Source organism: Syngnathus leptorhynchus, chromosome 9 (genome assembly GCF_054491065.1).
Source record: "Syngnathus leptorhynchus isolate UIUO chromosome 9, UIUO_Slep, whole genome shotgun sequence".
In the NCBI taxonomy this organism is placed as follows: Eukaryota; Metazoa; Chordata; class Actinopteri; order Syngnathiformes; family Syngnathidae; genus Syngnathus; species Syngnathus leptorhynchus.
The window spans coordinates 1361855-1385456 of NC_141203.1; the positions used below are offsets into that span (position 1 = coordinate 1361855).

The 23602-nt window shown below is 46.7% G+C and overlaps 1 protein-coding gene and 1 pseudogene across 1 annotated transcript; both read right to left on the reverse strand.

The window, feature by feature from the left end:
- LOC147050576 (interferon alpha/beta receptor 2-like) lies at positions 1-22945 on the reverse strand. The gene is made up of 6 exons (XM_085920054.1): positions 22483-22945; positions 22095-22180; positions 21651-21780; positions 16093-16268; positions 1253-1401; positions 1-1174 (listed from the first exon to the last, which is right to left on the reverse strand). Exons 2-6 carry the CDS (start codon positions 22141-22143, stop codon positions 1127-1129), a joined length of 552 nt encoding a protein of 183 aa, XP_085776180.1. The 5' UTR covers positions 22144-22180; positions 22483-22945; the 3' UTR covers positions 1-1126.
- The window catches only part of LOC147050575 (uncharacterized), a 131849-nt pseudogene that overhangs the window by 4874 nt on the left and 103373 nt on the right, over positions 1-23602 (reverse strand).

Genomic DNA, 23602 nt, shown 5'->3' on the forward strand with positions numbered 1-23602 from the left:
GAAAATCGAACTGAGATGCAGTAGTTCCCGGGACCAAGGTTCTTCAGAACAGTTTCCTTCAGAGATTCGGGTTCCTGAAAAAACTGTCCCCACCAGCATAGACCACATAGATACAGTACAGTACATGATTCGTGGAAGGAAAATAAAAGCTTTCACCCACATGAATGTAAAACTGTTAGGGATGGGCACCAAGCCAGTGCACTAAACTGTCATGGTTAGCAGTCTTGGATTACTTGATTTTTTTTATTTATTTGTTCATTTAGGCTACACTGGATATGCACTATTTTGCACCTTTGACCTCTCTAACCTAATTTCTAACTTAAAATAAAATTAAGATATTTGTTTAAGCATTTTTGTGAGTAGAGACGTGTGCCTGTGTGTGTACATACACACACTTTTGCATGTATTCGCATCAACCTCATTATCATGCACTGACTAGTAAAACAGAGAATCAAACATCCATTGTGGTAGTACTGTAGTAGTAGTAGTGAAGTGTTTTGGGAACCGTTTACATGTTCATTTCAAAGAGGCAGCAAAATTACTAATTGTCAAATACAAATTTTCAGATTTTCAAATTTGTCACTGACTGTACAAAGGCTATGTAATCAAAGAATAGTGAAGAAAATGAGGGACAGCAGAAAAAGAAGTCAGCTGATTAAAAACATTTTTGTTCTCAGTGCCAGTCTTAACTCGACAAAAGTTATCTGGATGCAGTTTTTGTTTTGTTTTATTTGTAAGATTTTTTGTTCTCTCTGTCTGCAAAGAGTAAATAAAGGCATACATTTTATTTTGTAAAATTAAATTACATAAGATTTTTTTTTAATCAATTTAGCTTTGCTTCTAGAGAAGAAAATTTAAGGAATAGAAACGGTTTATTCCCGGCGTAAAAAAAATGTTTATTTCTTGTCGCAATTTTATTGTTTAAAAAATTGCTCCACAAAGTTAGAAAGTTGCTCCTAAATAGGTTGTTCATTCACGAACTGCTCTGCAAAGAAAAACAAATTACAGTTTTGGAATAGGACAGGCGGGAAAGAGAGCAGGACAAGAGTACCTGCCCCAGCAGTTCAATTGGACTGTGGTGGGAGTGGCTATGTAATTTCTAAATATCTAGAGTGCAAGTGAAGTGCTAAGAGTGTACGGCAGATAGGAAGTGGCCCCACACCAAGCAACTAGCCTACAAACACATGAAAGCGAAACATACAAGTAAAAAGTAGATTCCTTAACACTTGTGTACGTTAGTTCTCAACATTACCGGAGTTCTGCCTGCGTCACTGTTCTCGATCCTGAGTTCATAGCTGAGTGAGTTGTAGAATTCCCATAGATGCTGCGTTTGAGGCAGAAGATCCACACACAGATTTTTTCGACATGGAGTCACAGCCACCGCAGGCAAGTCCAGATGAGCTAAATCATAAAAGTTGAAGCCAAATCAAATGTATTTATATCGCCCGAAATCACAGAAAAGTCTCAAAGGTTGTCACATGCACACAGTAGACAAATGTTAGTGACACAGTTGACTACATCCCCTGATCTCAACCCAGACATGGAAAAACTACGGCCCGCGAGCCGCATCCGGCCCACGGGGCCATATAATCCGGCCCGCCAAACCTGAATTATTAAAAATGTTTTTGGTCATTTTCCCTGCAATGACTGCAATTTCCAGTAGATTGGGAAGCACCCGCCCGCGCATTTACTCCCGGAAGCCGTGTCTGCACACTCACAAGTGCATATACGTACTCAGTAGTACATACCCGGCGCATTTCGCGCTCTACAATGGAGCCTCGGTTTTCGAACGTCCCGGTTTTCGAACAAATCGGTATTTGAACAAAAAATTCGAGATTTTTTTTGCTTCGGATGTGGGACAAAAAGGTTGTCGAACCTCGTGAGATGAGCCGAGAGGACCCGCATGCCAACTGACTCGGGTTGTTATTACATTCTTGCTTTTTCCCCTGGTAGGTTTTTTTTGAGTTTTTCCTTGCCCTTTTGGGAGCCCAAGATCAGGGGATGCTTTGAGAATAATTGTCAATTGATTGTCTATGTGAAGCCCTTTGAGACTGCTTGTGATTTAGGGCTATACAAATAAACTTGACTTGACTTGTTACACTGAGGATTGCATCAACTCTAATCATGCCTCCAAAGGAAGCAAATCCATCCTAAAACACAAAGACGCTCCTAAAGCAATGCGACAGTGAGCGCCCGGCGCGCTGCGGTTGCGTGATCGGACCAAATTAAGCTCCCTGCGCACTGAGGTCCACTTAAATTTTGGAAAGTACATCAGGGCTTTAAAAATATTTTCTAAATTTCAGCGACGGCTCTGTCACAATAATACGACCAGCGCGGTGCAGTTGCGTAGTCGGCGACGCGCTACGGTTGCGCGTTCGGCGGTGCGCTGCAGTTGTGCGATCGGACAAAAATGCGCAAACGAAAAAATGCTGAAACAAAGGCGTTTTTTTTGCTTGGAACAGATTATTTTTTTTCCCATTATTTGTAATGGGGAAACATGATTCGGAATTCAAACAATTCACTTCTCGAACAGCCTTCTGGAACAGATTGTGGTCGGAAAACCTAGGCTCCACTGTATTTCTATCAGTGCCGAATTTTGAATGTGGGCTGTGATGTTAGCATTCTTGTAATTCGTGCGCTGAGCTTTCAGACAGTTTTACTCTAAAGCCACCCACAAACCTTCCCCTGGAATCCTTTTATTAAAACGAGTGACCCAAGGAAAAGAATGGTGGACACTGAGTGCCAAGTGTTTAAAAAAGAGTGAACAGAAGTCAGATCAATGCCGGTTTGTCTGATATCCCAAGAAATGGTTGCAGTATTCAAAGAGTACAATATTAGCCGTCACTTTGCTACGAAACATGCTAACTATGCTAGCAGTCAACACATGAACGGGTGGCTACATCGGAGAAGTTGACAGCTAATTTGAAGACTCAGGAGAACCTTACTCATCGACAAACTGCGGATCAAAAGTCAAGTACAAAGGCAAGTTTTTGTTGCACCACCTGTTTCCGATTAATCTGAACTTTTAAAGTTCTTAAGGCCAACTTTAAGGAAGTGTTTCCCTTTTCCTCACCTCTGTCACCAGGTGTTTGTGAGTTAAAGCTCTGCTCTGATTTTCAGATATCCGTCACCATGTTGCCGTTTTGATTTCTTCATTACTTTATTTAGACGTATTCTTTCAGTGATTCTTCAACATGATGTATTTGCCGTTTGATGTGATTTCGCCTCATAAGATAAATATCTTTCATAAATCTGACCTGCAGGCTCTGAAGTGATGGAAACTCCATCCATCCATCTTCTTCCGCTTATCCGGGGTCGGGTCGCGGTGGCAGCATCTTTAGGAGGGACTCCTAGACTTCCATCTCCCCAGCCACTTCATCCAGCTCATCCCAGCTGAGAGACATAGTGTCTCCAGCGCGCCCTGAGTCGTCCCTGGGTTCTCCTACCGGTGGGACATGCCCGGAACACCTCCCCAGGGAGGCGCCCAGGAGGCATCGTGATGAGATGCCCGAGCCAACTCATCTGGCTCCTCTCAAAGTGGAGGAGCAGCGGCTCTACTCCGAGTCTCTCCCGGATGACCGAGGTTCTCACCTTATCTCTAAGGGAGAGCCCGAACACCCTGCGGAGGAGAATCGTTTCGGCCGCTTGTATCCTGGATCTCGTTTTTTCGGTCACGACCCATAGCTCATGACCATAGATGAGGGCAGGAGCATAGATCGACGGGTAAATCGAAAGCTTTGCCGTTTGGCTCAGCTCTCTTTTCACCACGACGGACCGGTACAGAGTCCGCATTACTGCCGACGCTGCACTAATTCGCCTGTCAATCTCGCGCTCCATCATGCCCTCATTCGTGAAAAAGACCGCAAGATACTTGAACTCCTCCGCTTGGGGCAGGATCTCATCCCCGATCCAGAGAGGGCATTCCACCCTTTTCCGACCGAGGACCATGGACTCGGATTTGGAGGTGCTGACCCTCATCCCGACCGCTTCACACTCGGCTGCGAACCGCTCCAGTGAGAGCTGGAGACCACGGCCTGAAAAAGCCAACAGCACCACATCATCTACAAAAAGCAAAGACGCGATGCTGAGGTCCCCAAACCGGAGCCCCTCAATGCCTTGGCTGCGCCTAGAAATTCTGTCCATGAAAGTTATGAACAGAATCGGTGACAAAGGGCAGCCTTGGCGGAGTCCAACCCTCACTGGGAATGAATCCAACTTACTGCCGGAAATGCGGACCAAACTCTGGCATCGGTGATACAGGAACCAAACCGCCCTTATCAGTTGACTCGGCACCACGTTTCCCCGAAGCACCTTCCACACTGCTCCTCTTGAATCTGAAGTTCGACCTCCCGACGGATCCTCCTCTCCAGCACCCCTGAATAAACCTTACCAGGGAGGCTGAGGTGTGTGATTCCCCTGTAATTGGAACACACCCTCTGGTCCCCCTCTGGAACCACCACCCCAGTCTGCCAATCTAGAGGCACCGTCCCCGATGTCCCAATGTTGTAGAGGCGTGTCAGCCATGACAGCCCCACATCCAGAGCCTTTAAGAACTCCGGGCAGATCTCATCCACCCCCGGGGCCTGGCTACCGAGGGGTTTTTAACTACCTCAGTGACTTCGACCCCAGAGATTGGAGAGTCCGCCATAGAGTCTCCAGGCCCTAGTTCCACAATGGAAGGCGTGTCGGTGGAATTAAGGAGGTCTTCAAAGTATTCTCCCCACCGACTCACGACGTCCCGAGTCGAGGTTAGTAGCACGCCATCTCCACTGTAAACAGTGTTGACTGTGCACTGCTTCCCCCTCCTGAGATGCCGGATGGTGGACCTGAATTTCCTCGAAGCCGTCCAGAAGTCAGTTTCCATGGCCTCGCCAAATTCCTCCCACGCCCGGGTTTTTGCCCCAGCAACTGCCGAAGCCGCGTTCCGCTTGGCCATTGGTACCTGTCAGCTGCCTCCGGAGTCCCGCAGACCAAAACGCCCTGATAGGACTCCTTCTTCAGCTTGACGGCATCCGTTCCCGCCGGTGTCCACCAGCGGGTTCGGGGATTGCCGCCATGACAGGCACCAACGACCTTACAGCCAAAGCTCCAGTCGGCTGCCTCAACAATGGAGGCGCGGAACATGGTCCACGCTGACTCAATGTCCCCCGCCTCCCCCCGGGACGTGGGAAAAGCTCTGCCAGAGGTGGGAGTTGAAGCTCTTCCTGACAGGGGATTATGCCAGATGTTCCCAGCAGACCCTCACAGAGCGTTTGGGTCGGAGCGGCATCTTCCCCGCCATTGGAGCCAACCCACCACCAGGTGATGATCAGTTGACAGCTCCGCCCCTCTCTTCACCCGAGTGTCCTAAACATGCGGCCGCAAATCTGATGACACAACTACAAAGTCGATCATCGAACTGCAGCCTAGGGTACTCTGATGCCAAGTGCACACATCAAACTCAAAGTCCGCTTTATTGTCAATTTCTTCACATGTTAAGACACACAAAGAGATCAAAATTACGTTTCCCACCGTCTCACGGTGACTAGACACAGTACACAATCAAACAATCAATCAAACAATCAAATCGCACAAGGAGTAAAAATGAACAGACAAGAGCAATGAATAAGTAATAAGCAAATAACCCAAATAAATAAACAATAAATAAATAAATAAATAAATAGACAAATAAGAGCAGCAAAATGGAGCAAGCGTGCTAATAGCAGACAGCCAGACCATAGCGCAAGAGAACAGGACGTTATGCAGCCGAGGGTGGAGGGGGGAGCGCAGGCATCTGTACCTCTTCCCAGAGGGCAGAAGTGCAAACAAAGAGTGAGCGGGGTGACTCACATCACACACAATCGCGGTCGCTTTGCGGGTGAGACGGGAGGCGTAAATGTCCTTCAGGGAGTGGACCCCGGATGATCTTACTAGCAGTGTTCACTATGCGCTGCAGGGCCTTCATGTTGTACTCAGAGCAGCCACCACCCCACACAGCGACAAAACTGGAGAGGACGCTCTCAACGGTGCCACGGTAGAATGTGGTCATGATGGCGGGAGGAGCCCTTGCTTGCCTGAGTTTCCGCAGAAAGTACAGGCGGCGCTCAGCTTTCTTCGCCAGCGACGCAGCGTTGGTGGTCCAGGAGAGGTCCTCACTGATGTGCACCCCCAGGAACCGGGTGCTGCTCACTCTCTCCATCGCAGCACCGTCGACGGTCAGCGGCAGGTGGTGGGTGTGACCTTTCCTGAAGTCAATGCCAATCTCCTTGGTTGACGTTCATCAGAAGGTTGTGTTCCCTGCACCACGCGGCCAAAAGGTCGACCTCCGATCAAGGACACCCTTATGCTTGAACCTGGTGTTCATTATAGAAAATCCGTGTCGAGCACAGAAGTCCAACAATAGCACACCGCTCGGGTTCAGATCGGGGGACCGTTCCTCCCAATCACGCCCTTCCACGTCTCACTATCATTGCCCACGTGAGCATAGAAGTCACCCAGTAGATTGATGGAGTCCCCAGAAGGAGCACTCTCCAGCACTTCCTCCAGGGACTCCAAGAAGGGTGGGTACTCTGAACTGCCGTTTGGTGCATAGACACAAACAACAGTCAGGACCTGTCCCCCCACCCGAAGACGGAGGGAGGCTACCCTCTCGTTCACTGGGGTGAACCCCAATGTGCAGGCGCCCGGCTGAGGGGCAAAAAGTATGCCCACACCTGCTTGACACTTCTCACTTTGGGCAACTCCAGAGTGGAAGAGAGTCCAGCCCCTCTCGAGAGGGCTTGTACCAGAGCCCAAACTATGTGTGGAGGCAAGTCCGACTATGTCTAGTCGGAACCTTTCTGCCTCACACACTAGCTCAGGCTCCTTTCTAGCCAGAGAGGTGACATTCCGTGTCCCAAGAGCCGGATTCTGCAGTCGGGGATCGGACCGCCAAGGTTGCCGCCTTTGTCCGCCGCCCAGCTCACTTTGCACCCAACCCCTTTGGCCCCTCCTACAGGTGGTGAGCCCATGGGAAGGGGGACCAATGTTTTCTTTTTGGGCTATGCCCTGCCGGGCCCCCATGGGCCAAGGCTCGGCCACCAGGCGCTCGCCTTTGAGCCCCACCTCCAGGCCTGGCTCCAGAGGGGGGGCCCCAGTGACCTGCATCCGGGCGAGGGAAAACTAGGTCCATTTATTTTACTCGTCATAAGGGGTCTTCTGAGCCGTGCTTTGTCTGGCCCCTCACCTAGGACCCTTTTGCCATGGGTGACCCTACCAGGGGCATAAAGCCCCAGACAACATGGCTCCTAGGATCATAGGGGCACCCAAACCCCTCCACCACGATAAGGTGACGACTCACGGAGGGTGTGATGGAAACTGTTATTCATAATAACGGTGTCTTATTTAATGAGAATCAGTGATAGTAGTTTTTTGGTGAAATATTTTTTAATGCTTTTAATAAACGCATTTGTTTTCAAATTTGTTTTTTTGAATATCCATGCTTTACTACCTACTAAAGGCCAAAACCTTTTATGCAATGACCTTTAAATGTCGTTTATATTACTTCACACAAACACTAAATCCATCTGCTCCTGGTTCGGCCCCCCGGTCAAAATTTAGAACCCAATTCGCCCCACAAGTCAAAAGGTTTGCTCACCCCTGTCTTAACCCAATGAGGTCAAGAAAAAAAGTCGAAAGATAAAATGAAGGTTGATTAAGCAAAACAGTGTGTTTCATCATGAACACTTCTGTAAAAAAAATAAAAATTTACACTCTTCCTAATTTCTGGTAGTCTTTTTTTTGGGGGGGGGGGGTAACACACTTGAATGTTTCAGTGTGATGAAACAGTGTGTTTTATCATAAACACTGTTGTGCCACTCATCCCCAGTTCCTCTTCTGCATGCCAAATAAGGGTAAAGGCCAATCCACTTCCTCCTCAGCCTGAAACCAGCCTCACCTGTGCTGGCTGCAGTCAGCCCAGCACAGGTGTGGCTCATCTCAATCAAACAAGCTGTTCCAGATCATCTCGTCAGAGGCTGTCTACAAAACCCCCTGAGAGACGGTGCTCGAGGCTTCGACGTTAAACCTCGGTGGTCAGCGCTCCCTCCACGTCAATCCAGTGTCTCCTCCCTCAAATCCACCTTTGGATCACCTTTCGTGAGAAAGATAAATATTTTATTTTTTCCCTGAAACCTCAGTCTCTGTGTCTTGTCTCCTGGGTCCTCGGCACTTTTGGCTCACCACTCCAGTTGAGCGTAACAAACACTTCTGTAAAAAAAAAATTACACTCTTCCTAATTTCTGGTTGTCTTTTTTTGGGGGGGTAACACTTTTCACAGTTTCAGCTCTTCATGTTATTTTAATATTCATTTTAATGTCTCACAAACAAAATACAAGTACAGTAATCCCTCGTTTATCACAGATAATTGGTTGCAAGACTACCCGAGATAGGTGAAAATCAGCAAAGGAGTGTCACCCTCATTTTTAACATACCTTATTTTTCGCACTATAAAGCACACTGGATTATATGGCGCACCGTCATTGAATTTTTCATTTTTGAAATATTTTCATATATAGGACACACTGGATTAAAAGGCGCATAAAATAGAAACTATACTGCATCAAACTGAGGTTAACTAGGGTTGCGGTATGTATTCACTAGATGGTGCTGTGCTAAAGGGTATGTCAACCCACTCGATGAGGTAAAGTTCAACTCCCTTTCTGTATGACACTGATACGCTTTGGCTTCTTGGTCGGGCAACCCCACTCATTTTTTTATGGTCATAAACTTGCTTTAATTTAATTTGTATCGTGATAAACCAGTCAAACTCAAACTTTATGCACAAAAATTGCACAATAACCAATGAGCCCTCAGTAAACAATAGCGTTTCTCAAACTAACTCGTATAAAAGTGATCGGGACTGACTAAAGTTCACATTTACTTATGTTTCCCTTCTATATCGATCCGTAAATTTACTCGAAAACATTAATGTAGTAGATACTTTTGAAATGAAAGAGCCTCGTGGGTATAGCACCTATCATGATAGCATTATCTAACCGCAAACTCCCATGAGCCTCAGCTCGCAGATTCCCATGAGCCTCAGCAAAGTGTCATGGCAGCCTCCTGTAAACAATCACGTTTCTCAAAGCCTCTCCCATAAAAGTGATCGGAACCAACTAAAGAGCGATTTAACACATTGGTGCTGCTTATTTATGATTCCGTTGTATATTGATCCGTAAACGTACTTGAAAATATCAACGGAACAGCCTATTTTGAAATGAAATAGCCTTGCGGGTAAAACAGCTATGACGCTCCCTGACCACTGGTGCCATAATGCTGCGAAGTGATGCGACCTTGTAATTTACTAGTCGTACTAAAACGTACTGAAACATTTGGCAGCGCGTTGTGTACTACCAGTATTGATCAACAAATTCATCATTTGATCCATATATGAGGCACTCCGCATTAACAGGCGCACGGTGTTTTTTTTGGAGTAGATTTTTAGTTTTTAAGTGCGCCTAATAGTGTGGAAAATACAGTACATACATTTTTTGTGTATCAATAAATGTATATTAAACCATATAAGTGGACATGTTATCATTGGAACATTAAATAGTTGTTTCAAACATGTGAATACTATATTAGTATAAATGACATACAGAAAATAATGTATAAATAATATAAATATGATTGTGTGTGTGTGTGTGTGTGTGTGTGCGTGCGTGCGTGCGTGCGTGTGTGTGAAGGCTCCAAGCGGTATAGAGGGAGGATGGATGGATGGATGGATGGATGGATGGATGGATGGATGGATGGATGGATGGATGGATACACAACAAATAAGAACATAATTTTTGGGGGAACATCAATTTTTCATGTGAGAAAAAGTATTGCAACTCATCACAGTCATGCGCCAGAGTGACCTTATCCATTGATTTTTAGATTCAGGTTTAGGGTTTTACCGACAAAGACAAAAATTATAACTGTTTGGTTTGACCTTGGGGGAAAACAACTCAAACTGAAAGAAGGTAAAGGTCATCCCTCGTGCCATTGTACAAACATTGTCTGTAGAAAATACAAGTGTGGAGTGTGTAGAAGCAATGAAAAGAAATACTAGTGTAGGGAAAAGAGCAATGAAAAGAAATACTAGTGTAGGGAAAACAGTGTTTGGGCATTAAACACATTTTGAGTTGTCCCTATGAACCTAAAACAATGTCAACAACTACCTCCAAGTTGAAGGTAATGAACATGAACCTTATACAGATACTTCACGAGAAGATGCAAAACTCCCACAAAACATGCAGATTGAGCACTCCAAATTGCCCCTAGGTGTGATTGCGGGTGCAAATGGTTGTTTGTCTCTGTGTGCCGTGCGATTGGTTGGCAACCGGTTCAGGGTGTCCCCCGCCTACTGCCCGATGACTGCTGGGATAGGCTCCAGCACGCCCGCAACCCCCGTGGGGACAAGCGGTACAGAAAATGGATGGATGGATGGACAGATGGATGGATTGATTTTGGGTTATGTGAGGTCAGCAGAGAAGGCCTTGATGGCCCCTTATGGCCCACTGGTGCTGTGACTGATTGTCTAACTGACTGGCAGACTTCAGTCCTCAACTATTTACATGCTTTAATGTCAATAATTTCCCCCTGGTGATCATAATTGGTTTCACCAATTTAAGCCGGGAAGGCACTACCTCGCTTGAACCATGAGAGCCGGGAGCGCTGTTATGCATTTCTACCTCTAAGACAGAGAATGCGGATGTGTCATTTTGTCTTACTTGACTCATTGATCTTGTAGCCAATGAAATGCATCAGAATTAAAACATGATGACGCCGTGGGCTACTCAAATTTCCGTAGATTTGTTTCAAGCATCGTAATAGCAGGAATTTCAAAATATGTGACAAAGTGCTTGAGGACTTTGAACCGGAGGAACCATTAGATCGGGTTTTGTGGCTAAAAAATATTTATTTGGACAACAGGGAAGAAGATTTTTAAGGCTTTGAGTCAGAATGGAGATCTATTTTTAATAGAGGCTGACACACTTGTTCCCAAAGGTAGAATCTTTTTAAATTATATTGAATGATATAAATCTAAATGTATTGAACGTTAGAAATTGAATGTACCGCATTTTTCTGACTCAAAGTTGCTCCGTAATACAAGTCGCATCAGCCATAAAATCCACAATATAGAGGAAAAAAACATATATAAGTAGCTCCGGAGTTTAAGTCGCATTTTGGGGGAAATTTATTTGACAAAATCCAACACCAAAAACAGACATGAACCAGCAACAACAGGCTAACGATACGGTAACGTGACATAAACACAAACGAGAAGCTGAGAACGGGCTTGATGTAACATTAACAGTTATTCAAATAACTATAACATAAATAACACGTTTATCAAACCATCTGTGTCACTCCAAATAGTTAACGCCATCGATCGATTTCGTCCTCCTTTTTGTAAACAAGTCCGACGTTAGTGGCGCGTTGCAGTTCAAATTTTTTCACAGGCCCATATAACAATATATAAATTATGTATGAAATAACAATAATATAAACAATTTTATCGAATCATCCGTGTCACTCCAGATCTTTAAATGTATCGGAATCTTCGTCTTGCGTCACTTGTAAAAAAAAGAAAAAAAAAAAAAAAAAAAAAGCACACACACACACCAACCGATCGGTGTTTTGTTCGTTTAATAAGTGTCTGTCAGACAGTTTTATGTGTTTATCTGATCCTACCGCGTCGTGCTACAAGTACAGCAGGCAGGTTCCGCTCAACATCGGCAAGAGCGAGTTTTGTGGCGTTTTGAACTTTGATACGGGGACATTAAAGGCAGTGGGACTACTCTGGCCTGAATCATCGCCGGACTCGTATGCTACTCCTTCCCCGGATAGGCAGCGTCGGAAGCGGTGTGCGAGGAGGCAGAAGAGGGGCAAGCGCGGAGGCGTCTGGGCCAGGCTAGCGGCGAACCCAACTCGCCCGGCCGTACCTTCCATTCTTCTGGCGAAGGTTCAGTCGCTGGACAACAAAATGGATTACATTCGTCTGCTGAGATCCACGAACCGGGCAGTGAGTAACTGCTGTGTGCTAGTGTTCACTGAAACTTGGCTGAATCTCAACATTCCGGACTCTGCTGTGCAACTGGAGCAGCTGGCGTGCTATCGAGCGGACCGGGCCATTGTAAAAGGAGGAAAATCGCGTGGAGGAGGTATCTGTATCTACATCCGCGACGAATGGTGCCGGGACTCTGTAGTTGTGTGCAGGCACTGCTCGCCACTGGCGGAGTTTGTGATGATTAAGTGCCGTCCTTTTTACCTACCAAGGGAGTTTACTGCGATTCTGCTAGTCGCGGTCTACATCCCGCCTTCCAACGTTGAAAGTGACAGGATCACGGCCCTTAGTGAACTGTATCAGGCTGTCAGTGATCAGCAGACGGCGCACCCTGGCGGTTTCATCATCTTCCCTGGTGATTTTAATCATGCTGACCTGAAGTCTGTCTTTCCGAAGCTTCACCAGCATGTTAATTTTCCAACACGTGGTGACAGCTTCCTGGACCTGGTCTACACTGCACATAAAGGAGCTTTCAAGGCCGCCCCCCCCCCCCCCCCCCCCACATCAGACTTTCTGACCACGTCACCGTTCTGCTTACGCCAGCGTACAGACAGAGAGTGAGAACTTTCAGGCCGGTTCGCAAACGAGTTAGAGTGTGGCCTGAGGGGGCCTCTGAAACTCTTCGAGACTGCTTTGGCACTACAGACTGGGAAATGTTTAAGCGGGCAGCCACTTGCAACAATCGGACAGACGTTGAGGAGTATGCTGACTCTGTGACCTCGTACATCGCAAAGTAAATTGATGATGTGACCCTCACAAAGTACGTCGTCACTCGGGCTGACTGGAAGGCATGGCTGACAGGGGCTGTCCTCGGGCTGCTGAGGGCCAGAGACAAAGCCTACAGGGCTGGGGATGAAGCGGGTGTGAGATCAGCAAGGGCGAAACTGTCCCGGGGCATCAAGGATGCGAAAAAGGCGTTCTCTTCCAAGATTACTGCCCACTTCAAAGACAGCAGGGATGCTCGGGGGCCTGTGGCGATGCATACAGACAATCACGGACTACAAGCCCGCGCCGCAGAGCTGTGAGGGAGACGTCCCTCTGCTCAACGAACTGAACCGCTTCTTTGCTCGCTTTGACGCTCAGAACAACACTTGCCCGCTGAAGACCCCTACCCCTCTGGACGAGCAGCCCCTGTGCCTCTCTGCCGTTAGTGTGAGGAGGACGCTTGCTGCTATCAACACCCGTAAGGCGGCGGGCCCGGACAACATCCCGGGATGGGCGCTGAAGGACTGCGCTGAGGAGCTGATGGATGTCTTCATGGACATCTTTAACATTTCCCTGCAGCAGGCCATCGTCCCGTCATGCTTCAAGGCTGCCACCGTCATACCTGTGCCGAAAATTCCTGCTCCTTCCTGCTTCAATGACTACCGCCCTGTGGCACTGACCCTCATCGTCATGAAGTGCTTTGAGCGGCTTGTCTTGGCGCACGTCAGATCTGTTTTTCCCCCACCGCAGACCCCTTCCAGTTTGCCTTCCAACCCAATCGGTCCTCTGAGGATGCCATCTGCTCTGCCCTCAGCCACCTGGAGAACAGGGACTCGTATGTGAGATTGCTGTTTGTGGACTTCAGTTCTGCATTCAACACCATTGTTCCACAGCGTCTCATTTGCAAACTCGACAAGCTGGGCCTCAGTACCTCCCTTTGCAACTGGCTACTGGACTTCCTCTGTCAGAGGCCTCAAGTAGTACGTGTGGGGGACAATGTCTCCGGCAGCATCACGCTGAGCACGGGGGCCCCTCAAGGCTGCATGCTCAGTCCGCTGCTCTTCACCCTCCTGATGCATGACTGCACTGCGACATACAGCAGCAACCGCGTGCTGGGGTGGTGGCTGCTCTGAGTACAACATGAAGGCCCTGCAGCGCATAGTGAACACTGCTAGTAAGATCATCCAGGCTCCACTCCCCTCCCTGAAGGACATTTACGCCTCCCGTCTCACCCGCAAGGCGACCACGATTGTGTGCTCACTCTTTGTTTGAACTTCTGCCCTCTGGGAAGAGGTACAGATGCCTGCGCTCCCGCACCACCAGACTCAAAAACAGCTTCATACTCCAAGCTGTCAGGGTCCTGAATTCCCTCCCCCCTCGGCTGCATAACGTCCTGTTCTCTTGCGCTATGGTCTGGCTGTCTGCTATTAGCACGCTTGCTCCATTTTGCTGCTCTTATTTGTCTATTTATTTATTTATTGTTTATTTATTTGGGTTATTTGCTTATTACTTATTCATTGCTCTTGTCTGTTCATTTTTACTTTTTGTGCTATTTGATTGTAAGTGTTGTGTACTGTGTCTAGTCACCGTGGGACGGTGGGAAACGTAATTTCGATCTCTTCGTGTGTCTTAACGTGAAGAAATTGACAATAAAGCGGACTTTGACTTTGACACACACACACACATATGCACACATACACAAACACACACACACACACACACACACACACACACAACTGCTGACGCCGGAAAAACTACGTGCGCCGCTGGCGTCAGACTAAATATATCATATAAATGTAATATAACGAACAATTTTAACAAACGATCCATGACACTCTAAAATTTAGAGTCTAAATCATTAAATCCATCGGAATATTGATCCTGTGTCAAAAAAAAGAAGAAAAATACACAGCTGTTGACGCCGGAATTACATGGGCTGCTGACATCAGACTAGATACGTACATCAAATAAATGTAATATAGCCAAGAATTTTAACGAACCATTCGTCTCACTCCAAATCATTAAATCCACCGGAATATTCATCCTCTGTGTCCCAAAAAAAAAAAACAGCTGTCGACCTATGTGTGACGCTGACGTCAGCGTCGTCGTCAGTTGCGGCCCCAATTATTCCACAGATCTAGTATATAACTATATTGTATCTTTACCAAAGTACCAGGCAAGACGTGGGTTTGGTAACCGGCTCTTTATTTCACAAATCAAGAGCTCAACATCCTCCGGCCCTCCCTGTGTGGAGTTTGCATGTTCTCCCCATGTCCGCGTGGGTTTTCTCCGGGCACTCCGGTTTCCTCCCACATCCCAAAAACATGCTTGATAGGCCGATTGAGCACTCCAAATTGTCCACAGGTGTGAGTGCGAATGGTTGTTCGTCTCTGTGTGCCCTGCGATTGGTTGGCAACCAATTCAGGGTGTCCCCGCCTACTGCCCGATGACGGCTGGGATAGGCTCCAGCACGCCCGCGACCCCCGTGGGGACTAAGCGGTTCAGAAAATGGATGGATGGAAGAGCTCAACATATGAGCCAACACACGCAAGCGCCCTGGATCGCTCTTCCCGCCCCTTCCCCCCTCCCTGCTGCCTTCACGGCCTCCCTAGACAATTGGAAACTACTGAAGTCTAACAACATACACGTTGCTACTCTAAATAAACGATATGTCAAATAACTATAACATAAATAACAAGTTTATCGAATCATCTGTGTCACTCCAAATCATTAAATCTCCCGACTCCGGAAGTCAGTGAATGGAACTCATTGTCAGTGAGGCTCCAATTATTCCACAGCCATAGTGCACCCTCATGCGGTCTAAAGTGAAAATAACATGTGAAGTGATCAACTATACTTGCAAGTAAGTAATGTGTCAAGTAGACATTTTTGAAAAATTTCACATGTACGGGAGTCGCTCCTGAGTATAAGTCGCCCCCCCCCAACCTAACTATAAAAAAAAAAACGCGATTTATAGTCCGAAAAATACAGTAATAGAAAAAAAAATTTTTTTACATGAAAGCCAGAAAGTGAGCTCTCAAATTTTTGGGAATTATCCTTCTATCTGCTACAGGGACTCAGACATCAATTATTTATTAGGCGTTGAATTTCCAAGAAAATCTGTGCAAATCTGTGTGCATTTCAGTCCCAAAAAATACAAGTCAAAATAAGTAATAGAGCCTTAGGTTTTAGAGACGTATTTTGCCCAACGCTTTAGGCCATAAAAGTTAACACATACTAAGTTAATTTAATTAAAATAAATAATTAAATAATAATTACATAATTAAATAAGTAAACAAAAATAAAGTGTCACTCACTGTCTTTGACAGGCTGGAATCCAGGGTGCGTCAATGGCCGAGAGGCCTGAGCTCGCAGCTTGGCTGTAACCTGGGTTATGTAGAACTGCCATGGGTCAGAGAAGGCTTCTGTCATGTTGCAAACCAATGGGTACTGGACATGCTGACAGGCAGCCACTGGGACCCAGGCAGTTCCCCTACAGGATCAAAACATAGGAATGCAAGCAATCTTTAAGGGAAGCCAAACAGCTTCTAGTTTTGGAAAAATAGAGACTCATGGCTCTGTGTATACAAATTCATGGCGCCGTGTGTTAAACGACAGAAAGGGGGGTTAATTTGGCAAATACAAGACAAGACAAAGAAATTATAACACCAAGTATTGTAGTACACTTCACAACCCTAACCCTTTCTCCATCAATACCTCAATGTGGGATTACCAGAGGTACACTTTAAGATGCCGTTGAGGGTCTGGTTTGGTGCAAGGTTTGGTGATAAAAATATACAAATCAACAAGAAATAAAATTATTTTGATGATATTCACCATTTCTTCATAATACGATAAACAGATTATTTTGTTCAGGCAATAACAATTTTAGATGTTACCTGCTAACAGTCCCCTCCATGAGTCGTCACCTTATCGTGGTGGAGGGGTTTGCGTGCCCCTATGATCCTAGGAGCCATGTTGTCTGGGGCTTTATGCCCCTGGTAGGGTCACCCATGGCAGAAGGGTCCTAGGTGAGGGGTCAGACAAAGCACGGCTCAGAAGACCCCTTATGATGAATAAAATATATGGATGTCGTTTTCCCTCGCCCGGACGCGGGTCACCGGGGCCCCTCTCTGGAGCCAGGCCTGGAGGTGGGGCTCAAAGGCGAGCGCCTGGTGGCCGGGCCTTCGCTCATGGGGTCCGGTCGGGCATAGCCCGAAAAGAAAACGTGGGTCCCCCTTCCAATGAGCTCACCACCTATAGGAGGGGCCAAAGGGGTTGGGTGCATAGTGAGCTGGGCGGCGACCAAAGGCGGGGACCTTGGCGGTCCGATCCCCGGCTGCAGAGGCTGGCTCTAGGGACATGGAATGTCACCTCTCTGGCTGGAAAGGAGCCCGAGCTGGTGTGTGAGGCAGAAAGGTTCCGACTAGACATAGTCAGACTTGCCTCCACACATAGTTTGGGCTCTGGTAAAAGCCCTCTTGAGAGGGGCTGGACTCTCTTACACTCTGGAGTTGCCCACGGTGAGAGGCATCGAGCAGGTGTTGGCATACTTATTGCCCCCCGGCTGGGCGCCTGCACATTGGGGTTCACCCCGGTGAGCGAGAGGGTAGCCTCCCTCCGCCTTCGGGTGGGGGGACGGGTCCTGACTGTTGTTTGTGTCTATGCACCAAACGGCAGCTCAGAGTACCCACCCTTCTTAGAGTCCCTGGAGGAAGTGCTGGAGAACACTCCTTCTAGGGACTCCATCATTCTACTGGGTGACTTCAATGCTCACGTGGGCAATGACAGTGAGACCTGGAAGGGCGTGATTGGGAGGAACGGCCCCCCCGATCTGAACCCGAGCGGTGTTCTATTATTGGACTTCTGTGCTCGACATGGATTTTCTATAATGAACACCATGTTCAAGCATAAGGGTGTCCATGTGTGCACTTGGCACCAGGACACCCTAGGCCGCAGTTCGTTGATCGACCTTGTAGTTGTGTCATCGGATTTGCGGCCGCATGTTTTGGACACTCGGGTGAAGAGAGGGGCGGAGCTGTCAACTGATCACAACCTGGTGGTGGGTTGGCTCCGATGGTGGGGGAAGATGCCGGTCCGACCTGGCAGACCCAAACGCTCTGTGAGGGTCTGCTGGGAACGTCTGGCAGAATCCCCTGTCAGGAAGAGCTTCAACTCCCACCTCCGGCAGAGCTTTTCCCACGTCCCGGGGGAGGCGGGGGACATTGAGTCCGAGTGGACCATGTTCCGCGCCTCCATTGTTGAGGCAGCCGACCGGAGCTGTGGCCGTAAGGTTGTTGGTGCCTGTCGTGGCGGCAATCCCTGAACCCGCTGGTGGACGCCGGTGGTAAGGGATGGCGTCAAGGTGAAGAAGGAGTCCTATAGGGCCGTTTTGGCCTGCGGGACTCCGGAGGCAGCTGACAGGTACCGGATGGCCAAGCAGAACGCGGCTTCGGCGGTTGCTGAGGCAAAAACCCGGGCGTGGGAGGAGTTTGGCGAGGCCATGGAGAATGACTTACGGACGGCTTCGAGGCAATTCTCGTCCACCATCCGGCGTCTCAGGAGGGGGAAGCACTGCACGGTCAACACTGTTTACAGTGGAGATGGTGTGCTGCTGACCTCGACTCGGGATGTCGTGAGTCGGTGGGGGGAATACTTCGAATACCTCAATTCCACCGACACGCCTTCCATTGTGGAAGCAGGGCCTGAGGACTCTGAGGTGGACTCTCCAATCTCTGGGGTCGAAGTCACTGAGGTAGTTAAAAAACTCCTCGGGGGCAAGGCCCCGGGGGTGGGTGAGATCCGCCCAGAGTTTTTAAAGGCTCTGGATGTTGTGGGGCTGTCATGGCTGACACGCTTCTACAGCATTGCGTGGACTTTGGGGACGGTGCCTCTGGATTGGCAGACTGGAGTGGTGGTTCCCCTCTTTAAGAAGGGGGACCAAAGGGTGTGTTCCAATTACAGGGGAATCACACTCCTCAGCCTCCCTGGTAAGGTCTATTCAGGGGTGCTGGAGAGGAGGATCCGTCGGGAGGTCGAGCCTCAGATTCAGGAGGAGCAGTGTGGCTTTCGTCCTGGCCGTGGAACAGTGGACCAGCTCTACACCCTCGGCAGGATCCTCGAGGGTGCATGGGAGTTCGCCCAACCAGTCCACATGTGTTTTGTGGACTTGGAGAAGGCGTTCGACCGTGTCCCTCGGGAGGTTCTCTGGAGGGTGCTCCGGGAGTACGGGGTGCCGAGCCAACTAATAAGGGCGGTTCGGTCCCTGTATCACCGATGCCAGAGTTTGGTCCGCATTTCCGGCAGTAAGTCGGATTCGTTCCCAGTGAGGGTTGGACTCCGCCAAGGCTGCCCTTTGTTCCCGATTCTGTTCAGAATTTTTATGGACAGAATTTCTAGGCGCAGCCGAGGCGTTGAGGGGGTCTGGTTTGGGGACCTCAGCATCTCGTCACTGCTTTTTGCAGATGACGTGGTGCTGTTGGCTTTTTCAGGCCGTGATTTCCAGCTCTCACTGGAGCGGTTCGCAGCCGAGTGTGAAGCGCTCGGGATGAGGGTCAGCACCTCCAAATCCGACTCCATGGTCCTCGGTCGGAAAAGGGTGGAATGCCCTCTCCGGATCGGGGATGAGATCATGCCCCAAGTGGAGGAGTTCAAGTATCTTAGGGTCTTGTTCACGAGTGAGGGCAGGATGGAGCGCGAGAATGACAGGCGGATCGGTGCAGCGTCGGCAGTAATGCGGACTCTGTACCGGTCCGTCGTGGTGAAGAGAGAGCTAAGCCAAATGGCAAAGCTCTCGATTTACCGGTCGATCTACGCTCCCACCCTCACCTATGGTCACGAGCTATGGGTCGTGACCGAAAGAACGAGATCCAGGATAAAAGCGGCCGAAATGAGTTTCCTCCGCAGGGTGTACGGGCTCTCCCTTAGAGATAGGGTGAGAAGCTCGGTCATCCGGGAGAGACTCGGAGTAGAGCCGCTGCTCCTCCACATTGAGAGGAGCCAGATGAGGTGGCTCGGGCATCTCATCAGGATGCCTCCTGGACGCCTCTCTGGGGAGGTGTTCCGGGCATGTCCCACCGGTAGGAGACCCCGGGGACGACCCAGGACGCGCTGGAGAGACTAGGTCTCTCGGCTGGCCTAGGAACGCCTTGGGATCCCCCGGGATGAGCTGGATGAAGTGGCTGGGGAGAGGGAGGTCTGGGAGTCCCTCCTAAAGCTGCTGCCCCCGCGACCTGACCCCGGATAAGCGGAAGAAGATGGATGGATGGACCTGCTGACAGTTTCGACTTCATGTAAAATTGACAGGTCTGCCAAGCCAGCTAATGGATAGATGACACGTCAGCAGCACGTCGGATGATGGCTCTGAAGACTGGAGTAGCAGTTGGAACTGTCAGCAGGTAACCTAAAATATGTATTGTCTGAACAAAAGAATCTGTTTATAAAGAAATAAATTTGATAAAACACTAAATTAATGAATTAATAGCGGCCTGTCCCCAGATATGCAAAAGCAAACGAATGGAACATGTGCTCATACTTAGGACTTACTTTAAATATTGTACGATCAACAAGGATGAGAAAGGCAAATGTGAAAAAGCGCGTAAAATTAGCGGGGGGGATATATATATATATATCAAAATATATATGCCATCGCAGCGGATGGGGGAATGCTCGTGAGTCGCAGAGGCTAACGTTGCTCCCCCATATATAAAAAATAATTTTCTCAATGGATTTACACGATTCACGAAAATACTTTCGACAGAAAAAAAACACGGAAATCAGCGGATCCGCGGAAGATTCTCATCCCTAGATCAATCGCAATCACGTCAACATTGATTGAGCAATAATTACATATCAATATAAATCGCAACAGATACCTAGTACAATATCAATAGAAATTGCACTCAATATTCATTCATTCATTCATTTTCTGAACCGCTTTGTCCCCACGGGGGTTGCGGGCGTGCTGGAGCCTATCCCAGCCGTCATCGGGCAGCAGGCGGGGGACACCCTGAACTGGTTGCCAGCCAATCGCAGGGCACACAGAGACGAACAACCATGAATCGCAGGGCACACAGAGACGAACAACCATCCGCACTCGCACTCACACCTAGGGGCAATTTGGAGTGCTCAATTATAAAAATAAAATTCAGAAGCAAACCCTGACCCTGAAATTTAGCGTGTTGTAGGAAGAGGCTACAGCATGACATTACATTCATGCCATAACTACAAGCACACCCAAGAGGAAATATGGAACACCAAAAGATCTTACTACCACCTACTATTTTGAATAGGTTTTTTTTTTATGGCTGTTTTATTTAAGATCAATTAATTAATCTTTAATCAATTGATTTGTTTTTAATTTATCTTTTTTAATTGTTTTTTTATTTTAAATAGATTTCAAAAAAATCAATAATTATCAAGACTATTATGAAATATGTACAATGTGATTTGCCCAGCCATACACTAAGCATATTTTGTGTAAAAAGATGTTTATTTAATCTTTGAATTGTCAAGTTAATTTGACATTTTCATAGTTGTGCTGCCCTCTTTTATGAGGTTAATTATTATGTTTTAAAATGAAATTACCTAAATTTGGCGGTCCTTATTTTAAAGAGTAAAAAGATTCAATATATATTGATAGACAGATATAAAATATTTAAATCATCACATACTTTTCAATCATATTGCAGAGCCCTATTGTCAACAGTTTGAGCTCGTGAACTAATGCTATCTAATGTTTTGAAAGACTGGTTGCAGTTATACATCAAGGTACCACTCACTGTACAGTGCTTAATACCCTTGAAGCTCGAATAGATCTGTGATTCATGTCATTGAACTAAAATATTACATTAAAATAAACAATGAAGAAACTCACATATTTGTACTGATACAGATTTGGTAATAAATATCCGCAGGTGTGCCTGGTCCATGTTCCCATGTTAACGTATGAAGGAAATTAGTGGAGGTGATTGCCACGTTGACTGGTTGGGGAAGTTCACTCAAAGCTGAAAAATAATAATAATAATAATAAATTATTGTGTAATTTATTGTGTATTTATTGTTACAAATTACAAGACTAATGTGATATTTCATAGGCTGTAGACATTAAATGTTGGAGCTACTGTAGATGGAAATGTTAAAAGCGTAATCAGCTCCCCACAACACCCCCATAATTTGTTTGTTACAGAACTAATCTAGGTGTCACAGTGCTGCTTGTCGTGGCTCTGAATATCGAGAGCGTGTTACTGTTTTACCTCATGTCACACAAAAACTAAAACATTTAAAATGCAAAACTAAAAAAACAATGTACAGTACACACCTGGGAGAAGATGGGGAAGTGACGTGAACGTCCAAAAGACAAAAATCATGTCGGGGCGGTGGCCTTTCCAGTGCTTGATATACTCTCTGAAGGGATTCAACAGTTGGGAGAATGACAGTGTTGTTGAGGTAAACCATAAAACCACATTATGTTATGTACATTTACAAGTAAATTTTAGACTGCTTGGACGACGACCCAATGTACCTCTCAACAAAAAAAGAAAATAAGAATAATTAATACTATTAAAAAAAACTCGTAAGCTTATGCTTAGTTAAACTTAGCGAATATAATATATAATATGACACGTTAGAAACAAAATGTTCATTACAAGTTTACGTCAAGTGGAGTGAAATATCAGTGAATAAATGAAATATGACATCGGAGCTACCTTCAATGGAAAACCATCCATGCAGAGTATATTTGTCATGGGGACCTTCACACCCTGGGTTGGTGCTCGTAAAATCACTGCATTTAAAAACGTACTATTCAAGGAAACTCCATAACTAGTTGATCTGACAAGATCCAGTATATATTTCACATACGTCAAAATACTGTTTGGTGGAAGAATAATAAACAATAATAAACAAATCAAAATATTACCGGCAATAATTAACGGCTTAATATACTGATAGCGACATTTTGCAGAGGTCCAATTGCTTGCTTGGTTGGTTCGAAGGCATAAAATAGGAAATCACATGAAATCAGGAAATCACGTCAATGTCGTAACGTGCAGACATACTCATCTACTAGATAACTTCTTAAGCGTGTTGGCCAGTTGCTGGAATACGCCATCGTATTAGCCGTATTGGATGTGGCACATCTTCCCGTGAATTAATGTAATGGACTTCCCCAAGAGCCCGATAACAGTCTCTTCAGACAAAGTCGCTCATTAAATAATTGCCAAATATTTGGAAATGAACGACATTGTCGTGATCATGTAATTTCCTATTGAGTGCCTTCACAAACCACCAAGCAATTGATCCTCTAAAACATTGTATGTTGTAACAATAGGATTTTTAGATTGTCTGCGTGTCCCCACATGCGAGGCGGTCGGTCGCCGTGTCCAAATTCGCAGGCCAGTTCGGAAGCTGGGTGCTTCGCTGCCCTGGAAGCTCTGCCTCCGTGGACCACATAAGCCGTGGAGAATTTGGGCAGGCAGACTTTATCTGCAAAAAATAAAAATCAAACATTTATTCAAACACAAACAAAATAGGTATAATAACATCCCTTAGCATCTATAAACAACTACAAACAGACAAAAACAAAATAAAGCATCCACGAAAACCAGAAAAACACATTACAGGGCAAGTGCAACTTATATCCAGAGTATACAGCCAGAGCAAACATCTTACAGAAAACGCCTTTCAATAAATGAAGCCAGTTTCACGGCATTCTTGGTATTAAGTATTTACGAAATGTTATAGGATTTCAGATCAATTTTCCAATGAAGAATGTTTTATTTTGTTTTAAAGAAGTGGCATTTGTGTATATAAATTGTTTTGCCAACA

What these genes read in the sequence shown, in the direction of transcription:
- LOC147050576 (XM_085920054.1), bottom strand. Translation starts at nt 22,143, where the DNA reads ATGATTTTTGTCTTTTGGACGTTCACGTCACTTCCCCATCTTCTCCCA. An exon ending in ATCTGTATCAGTACAAATAT is followed by an intron (nt 16,269 to 21,650) that starts GTGAGTTTCTTC and finishes TTGATCCTGTAG; the next exon opens with GGGAACTGCCTGGGTCCCAG. An exon ending in GTGACGCAGGCAGAACTCCG is followed by an intron (nt 1,175 to 1,252) that starts GTAATGTTGAGA and finishes ATGTGTTTGTAG; the next exon opens with GCTAGTTGCTTGGTGTGGGG.